This window comes from Sinocyclocheilus grahami, unplaced genomic scaffold (assembly GCF_001515645.1).
Source record: "Sinocyclocheilus grahami isolate Dianchi unplaced genomic scaffold, SAMN03320097.WGS_v1.1 scaffold556.1, whole genome shotgun sequence".
NCBI classification, from domain to species: domain Eukaryota; kingdom Metazoa; phylum Chordata; class Actinopteri; order Cypriniformes; family Cyprinidae; genus Sinocyclocheilus; species Sinocyclocheilus grahami.
The window spans coordinates 807,014-815,230 of NW_015505735.1; the positions used below are offsets into that span (position 1 = coordinate 807,014).

The following is an 8,217-nucleotide window of genomic DNA, read 5'->3' on the forward strand; positions in this document are numbered from 1 at the left end:
ACTTCTGATTTTTTGAAGTCGACTTTTATGTGATGAAAGTCGAGTCGAAGTCGGCTAGTTGCTGATGACGTCATTAATGAACAAATAAGTCTGGAGCTGTGATAAACACCTTGTGCACAGCTACGGCATATGACACAGCGCTGCCCACATGGCTATTGCTCCTATAACAGCTAATTTTTAACCGTTCTTTTGCGGTGCATTCTCCAGAATGTGCATTCTCCTGTTCAATTTCGAGCATCCAGTAATATAATCACACATGTCTTGTGGAGCGCTTTCAGAGTATGCATTTATTTGTCATTTTAACTGTTTGGAAATGGAGCGTAAATGTGGAAGTCCTTCAAAGATTTCTTATCCTGTTGCGCCCTCTTATAGGACCAGCGACTAGTCGACGTCAAGCTTAAAGCTTCATGGCAGAGCATTGAAGTCGACTAGTCGGTGCAACCCCTAATATATATATATATATATAATTTTTGAATCGTAATAATATTTCACAATATTACTGTTTTTTCCTGAAACAAACAAATAAATACAGCCTTGGTCATCTTAAGAAACGTTCAGTAAAAATGGCACCAACCTTCCAAATGGTATTGTATATTTACAGTTGACTGTGCAGATTGTCATAGTTTTTTTTCACCAAGCTTGTCGCTTTGAATTCTGGGATTGTCTTATCCACAAAGACAACATGTGATGCTGTCTTAGAATTTGGCCAAAACAAGGTACTTTATAATGAAACACACTGTTGCTGCCTAATTTTTTTCATTGAATCTGTACCTATAAAGCTTTTAAATGCTGTCTATGTAAGTAGCTCATAAGGTTTTGGAACAGAAAAGGTGGCATTCATAAGGTGTAAGATAACAGGGCATCTTTTAAAGCAGAGATGAGCGATTTGTCGACTGAAGGTTTGAGCATCTCACCTCAGCATGAACAGAGATAATGCTGACCAAAGCCTCCTTCAAGTAACTCCTCACACCTGAGTCAGAGAGAACGGGAATAAGAAAAGGTAGATCAATGAGTCATGTTCTTGCTTTTTTTAAGGTTCAAGAAAGTTTAAACGGGGGTAAGGAACCATCTGAAGATGAGAGGAAAATCTTATCAGCTTCTCTTCACAAGTGTGACATGGTTTTGCCTAGTTGTCAGAAATTTGATTAAGTCTAAAATGTCCTCCTCCATACTGAGGTCAAGCAAAATAATCCCCTTTAACATACTTCAAATTTTTAAATTTTTATGTTTACAGTATGTTTATTTATTTTCTTTGCACTGTTAAAATAATCACTTCTTGTTCCTCTACGCGTGTGACATCCACATTTATAAGTCCCTCTAGTATTTAAATAATAATATAAATATCATATGACTTTTAAGGAGCAATTAAAAGAACCAATCTTATATTATTTTTCCAGTACAAAAATATTTGCTCTGTAAGATTTTATATTCTGAATCGATACCATTTTAATTCTTATTTCAAAGAGGTTATTTCACTACAGTTCAAAAGTTTGGGGTGAGCAAGATTCTTTTACTATTTTGGAGAGGCCTCTTATGCTCAACCTAGGTTCATTTATTTGATACAGAAAAAACATTAATATTGTGAAATATGAATACAATTCAAAGTAACTGTGTTCTATTTTAATATACTTTAAAGTGTAATTTATTCCTTTGATGGAAAAGCTGTATTTTCAGCATCATTACTCCAGTCTTCAGTGTCACATGATCTTTCAGAAATCATTCCAATATGCTGATTTGGGGCTCAAGAAACATTTCTTATAGATATCAATGTTGAAAATGTCAAAATATTTTGTGGAAACCATAATACTTTTTTCCAGGATTCTTTGATAAAATTCTTTGATTCTTTGATAAAATATTTGAAACAAAACTTTTGAACTGTAGCATACATTCTTGTGTAATAACATTAGCTTGTCTGTTCTGGAGCTAAATATAATGATTTTTCAAACTGACTGGGAGCTAAATCAGAGCAGTGGTGAAGTGTAGTGGGTTGGTTTTACACAGTTCAACAAGTTCTTCTTATAACATCTCAGAAGCAGGAAGCTTGTAAGTTCACAAATGATTCACATAACCAATAGCATGGAGTCAAGTATGCACCAACACACCCAATCAACATACACACACACTTTACCATAACTGAAACTGACATAAAAGCAATGACGGCAGACTGAAACTGCAGATTCAAGACAAGCAAAAGTGTTTGTGGATCTTTCTCTATTAGCACCATCTCCAGGTTGATGGTGTTTCAAACAGACAATGTCTTCTAGAAACGTCCACAGAGTGCTGTCAACATACAGATTACATGATTGAGGTGTGTGTTACCTGTAGGTGGCAGGCAGTCTTTCCAGTCAAAGTATCCGGCATAGATGCCAGACTCCAGAGAGCCGACGATAGGATCAGATTTTTTCTCGATGTACGTCTCAAACAGATATTCATCCAGCTGTCTTAATGCCTCTATGCTGACCTGAAGAACAAGAGCATGCATTCAGTTTAATTACAAACCACTGATCATACAAGATTCTCTCCTGAAACACAGAAGTACATGTGACCATAAGAAACCATTAACATCACACACTTCTTGCAGAATGAGTAGAGACCACTCATGCATGTCCATCATTTTGATGTGTGTTGAACTTTAGGGAAGTCCTCAAAAACCAGAATGGAAAGCACCATCTCAAAAGGGGACAAAATCTGTGGGAACTCTGTGAAACACCAGAGATGGACATCTGTCCTGACAGATAAGTGTCAATCTTCACTGAGAAGCAGTCCAAATGTTGTTACATATTTTTAAATAGACTTTTATACATTTTGAAGAAAATGAAAAAGCCTTGTCCATGCCGTTTGTGATGCTTTAGAGTTGTGCATGGTGCATGGAATTTTGTTATTTGTTGTTTGGAGTGTTTTATTGTGTTGCTATGCAGTTCCTAAAGTGTCCTTGGTGCTTTGCTAGGGTGCCATTTACTGGGCCAAGTCAAAAGAGCCCATCCTTATGGATATTCTGAGTCCTGGATTTTGCTCCTTTTAAAAGTCCACCTGGCAAAAAATTATCTACAGTCCAGACCGTTCATAAATAGCACAGTTCTTCTTAAGCTGATTTAAGGCCTCTTACCTGAATGCTGCAAAAAAAAAAAAAATTCTAGCTCAATATATATATATATATTAAGTTTATTTTTCTTACCCGATTTGCAGATATTTTTTTCCTTGTTTTGTGCATAAAGTCACTTAATTTTGATACATTGTCCAGAAAACAAGACATAATAAACTTAATTTTGCTTCTTAAGTAAATGTATACTGATTTAAGAATGTTTAGATATTTTAAGCTAAGTTAAGCTAACGGTCACTGTCAGTGTAAACCAGTGTCACTTTATGATCATGTAATAAACCTCTCCTGTGAGTTATCAAGCTCTTATTCAGAGTTAAATCTCTCTGAAAGGTGCAATGCAGATTATTCTCATCATACTTTATTGATCTACACAAACCTGTTGGCCCAACACACTCATTCACTATATCTGCATCGAAATCAACTGTATTTACTGGAAAGGCCAACCATAACCTTTCACGAGGGCTTCACCCTCTCCTCTGTAGGGCACAAAAGCCACCTTAAGTGAGTGTGTTGTAATGCCACCATGAAAAACCCTTGAGCTTCTCCTCAATCTACATGAGTCATTCTCACTTCAGTAAAATATACATAAATTACCACACTTGGAAACACATCTGTTATCACTTAGAAAAAAGAAAATGCCAACTGTGGACTGGAGTAAAAGGGAAGTGTGCATGTGTCTTTGTACCCTGATGATCTTCTCTGCAGTGGTAAAGCCGTTCTTCTCCAGGTGCTCAGCCAGATTGAGAAACGTGTGTCTCTCCAGATACTGACAGTTACTGAGGATGATGAGGAGACGTTGCTCCTACATGAGCCAGAACAAACACACACACAGCAACTGAATCAGTTACAACGAACATACATATATGTATCTAGAGAGAGATTTTTTCCCCTGATACATTAAATTGTAATGATTAGAGTGATTTAGAATGATTTCTGAATGATCATGTGACACTTAAGACTGGAGCTTTGCCATCACAGAAATAAATTACATTTTTTAAAAATATGTTCAAAAAGAAAACAGTTATTTTAAATTGTAATAACATTTCATATAATTACTGTTTTTACTGTATATCTGATCAAATAAATGCAGCCTTGGTGAGCATAAGAGACTTAAAAACATTTTTAAAACATCCTACTAACCCCAAACTTGCACATTTATATACACTTGAACAAGAAATAGCCTGACAGTTTGTGAAGCAGTACTATTACAGGTATGATTGGGTATGTGTGTGCCTTTACTTAACCATAAACCAGTCTGTGAAGAAGAGAGAGAGTAAAACAGAGAAAGAGAGAGACAGGGGAAACCTGCAGCTCTTCCACTGCAGGCTTGGGGAAACCCCATGTGAGCGGCTGCTGCATTGTGCTCTCTGAAGAAAAAGCTGCTGTTTTTCACAACACATGACTCTTGTGCGTGATATTCAGATGTTTGCTGAGTTGCAGATGGAAACTGTGACAAAGCATCCATAACGGAACACAGGATGTTTTCTTGGGAAAAGGGTTCTTAAGAACTAATAAATAACACACACACAAAAAAAGACAGTGGCATTTGAGTGCAATTTTTTCCCCCCCACTATTTGACTACAATATTAAAAGTGGCATTTATTTATAATAAATATAGTGCAGATATTTTAACCAAAATGTCATGTTTCAAATTACAAACCAACATTATATGTATAGTTCAACATCTGCACAAAAAGTATTTGCATACTTTCTGGTTGTCAAATGTTAGTGGAACATGTCCATAAGTTGATGTGATGAACTATACCCGTGGCTGCTCTGCTAGGACACCTGTGCAAACTTAAGGGAACTGACTTCATATGAACACTAAAAATCCCCCTTCATGACTAGTTAGTTGTAAAAATAACTGCAAATATATAAAGAAATGCTTAAAAAAAACCTGAAGTTTGTTCGTCGATGATGTCTAGCATAATGTCTTTTGCAGATGCCAATTTATTTTGATATTTTGTATCTAAAGTAAAGTCATTAGGCCATTTTAAATCTAACTTAAGCATCAGGAAGGGACCAAATATGCTTTGGGGTCACTGTAAACTCTATTTGTGTGGTTTAAACTTTTAATCAAGCACATGTGCGCGCACACACACACACACACACAAACACACACAACATTACTGAATAAGCACAAAAGAAGGGTTTAAATGGAGGGAGGAAGCACTCAAGGTTACTTGAGGTCTCTGAATATCTTCAATCAACAAGGCTTCGTTTTGATAATTTTTAAACACACTCTCTCTCTTTTTCTCAGTCTATCAGGTTTTCAGCTTTCAGTAGTACTCTGACACTGTGGTTCAGATACTACACATCAACACCGTGTTATTTGGATTTCAGTCAGTGTCAAATCATTTAAAATAAAGTGAGAAGCTGAACATGTCAGAGTAGCGTGAAGGCAGCTGTTATCTACACTCACTTCCTATTCTCCGTACTCAAATATCCTGTCGCATAGTGACATCCACCTCTGCAGTTTACTGTGAATAAAATACCACATAAAGCTACTTGATGTAGTAACCAGCTAACCAGTTTACACATACTGCATTTTATTTATGTGGCCATTTTTTGACATTTTATTGACCGTGAAAGTGGATTAACAAAAAAAGTGAAGAGGGGGGAATGTAATGAGTATCCAACGCAAGTCAGATTCAAATCTCCCATATGAGCACCACAGCTTGATGTACTAACTGCTAGGGCACAATTCATATTTATTTTATATGAATAATAAAATTATCTGTATGTATATTATACCTCACAGTACTCTTTTAAATATGCATTATTTGTGGGAATAGAGAGAAAGAACATGGACAAAGCTGGAAATCAGGAGGGGAGGGGGGAAATGGCCTTACTGGTTTTGAACCGAAGTCAGGCGAGGCCAAGTCCACAGACAAACTGAAAGAGAAAAACCTTGATATTATACTCCCACTGTAAACTTAAACATTCAGACTAAACATTATATATATATGGCTCAGTTTTCACAAAAATGAAAAATTCAATAATAAAAAACATTTTTTTTTATCAAATATATTTTTACAGAACTTTACACCACTTGATATTTTTAGAGTCATTAAATCAAAATTACTGTTGAAAAGGTATATATATAATATATACAATAAAACTCACTGAGAGGTGCCAATTTCTCCATCAGTCTTGGTGCTGAGATGCTCAAGGCACTTAATAAAGACCTATACCAAGCAGAGACATACAAATTATTTTTAATCAGCATGGATTATATTTACAAATCCCAACATACACAGAAACCAGAACACAGTACCTTCATGATAGAAACACACTGCTCACAAGATTTGTCTTGAACCACATCCAGATTAAAGATCTGAGAACAAAAAGACAGACACATATAAAACTGATTACGCTCCATATAATCTGCAGTGGAAGGGCAGAGGATGAGTGTCGTGTGAATATTTGTACATTGATCTCTCCAGGTTTACATTCCATGGGCTCCTTCAGAGACTGCAGCATCTGAACCATACACTGCTCAAACTGGGCCGGCTGAAACAGACACACCATTTATCCTTAAGTTTTTGATTTTCAAGTTTTTCTAATGAAATAAACCAGATAAAATATAATAAAAGCATAAAACATATACCAGTGACGTGATTCCTTCATTGTCCACAACCCAGTCTTCTTTTTCTGCAAGTCTCTTAACGTCTAAATAACACAAAGATTAATCAATATAAAATAATCAATAACATTAAATCAATACATTAGAAACTCACTTCTCCCATTCTCTCAATATCAGTATTAAGGAAACAACTTTAACTGGGAAAGCTAGTTTTTTGAAAAAGTATTTGGCTATTAGTTATAACAAAAAAAGTACAAATTTACAGTAAAATACAACAATAATCAATTAAAACTATAGTCAAAATCCTAGTGATAGACAGTAGAATTTAAGTAGTAATTTAGAATTTAGTAGTATTTTGCAAAAAAAGAGAAGATGCAGGGTTTCCGTGCAATTTTGTGAGGTTTTGAAATAGGTTTTGAACAACTTTGGCTACTAAAAATTTAGTTTATACTGCTCCAGATGTTGACTAGCTAGTGTTCACCAATTTATCGATGGTTAATTCTGTGAATAAAACTTTAGTTCATTAGAGCTGTCTTGATAAAACCCTAAAATGACTAATAAGCTGTTTATACTGAACTTGAATGTGAATATATTAAGTTGAGATCTCTAGAGCTCCCTCTATTGTTTTCATCTGGAGCAATCAACATCAGTGATAGACTGATATATCTCGGTCAGCTCATCTTGAGATGATCAGTGTTGACCAATAACCTTATCTGCAAGGCATTTTAAGCAAATATTCTGTAGACTAGTTCAGCAATCTCATGCCATTGTTTGCCTGAAATGAAACCAAGACATTTACAAAAGCGTAAATGTGAATGTGTAGTTTTACCCTCTTCAGTGTGCTGTAGTGTGGTCAGCAGGCAGTGCACACGCAGGTCCTGAAGTAAATCCTGAATCACCTGCAGCAAGTCATTAGGAATCTCTAAAGCTGACAGAGCTTCATGACTTAAGATAAATGCAGAGCACTAATTCCAAGTATGGGTCACCATGGCCACATGTCACGTCACTTTCACTTTCAAAATGAAAATCAATTAAAAACTAGGAAGTTACTCTTATATCTTCATATTGTTAAACCAGCCCTAGCATCCACATGGCTGACATGTTCCCTTTCAGTCGGTCACTCTCGACGTCACGTCGGATGACCGGCGAAATTGGGATCTCGCTTAGAGAGACCAATCTACTTCGAGTGTAAACTAAACGAGCCAATGCACGTTGGCATGCGATCATTGCATCCAGCTGCCGCTGATCACAGCGTGAGTATAAGTAGGCAGCAGATGCAGCGCATATTCAGGTTTTCGCTTCGGAGCTGAGCGATCACATCGTTCTGCTCCTGACTACTCTACTGAGAGAAGAAGACTGAACGAGTTGTAGCAATGCCTGAATCGGATCCAGAAATAACGGCTATGCTTTCCCGAGCCGCTGTAGGGGTAGGGCTCGAATGGAAACTTCCACCGTGTCCCGAGCCCTCAAGGTTGCACGATTGGTTCTTGGGGTGGTCCGCGCTGGTTCTCAGCGCCCCGCCTCGGTGCCT

General features: G+C 36.7%; 1 protein-coding gene across 1 annotated transcript in view; it reads right to left on the reverse strand.

Annotated features, from left to right (window-relative positions):
• Positions 1 to 8,217, reverse strand: part of LOC107556132 (exocyst complex component 2-like) — a 40,447-nt gene that overhangs the window by 16,627 nt on the left and 15,603 nt on the right. The window contains exons 16-24 of the mRNA XM_016239168.1: positions 7,516 to 7,631; positions 6,711 to 6,772; positions 6,533 to 6,613; positions 6,378 to 6,437; positions 6,227 to 6,288; positions 5,953 to 5,995; positions 3,786 to 3,902; positions 2,320 to 2,461; positions 915 to 970 (exon numbers count right to left, since the gene is read on the reverse strand). Coding sequence (XP_016094654.1) covers positions 915 to 970; positions 2,320 to 2,461; positions 3,786 to 3,902; positions 5,953 to 5,995; positions 6,227 to 6,288; positions 6,378 to 6,437; positions 6,533 to 6,613; positions 6,711 to 6,772; positions 7,516 to 7,631 — 739 coding nt within the window. The remainder of the gene's footprint in view (positions 1 to 914; positions 971 to 2,319; positions 2,462 to 3,785; positions 3,903 to 5,952; positions 5,996 to 6,226; positions 6,289 to 6,377; positions 6,438 to 6,532; positions 6,614 to 6,710; positions 6,773 to 7,515; positions 7,632 to 8,217) is intronic.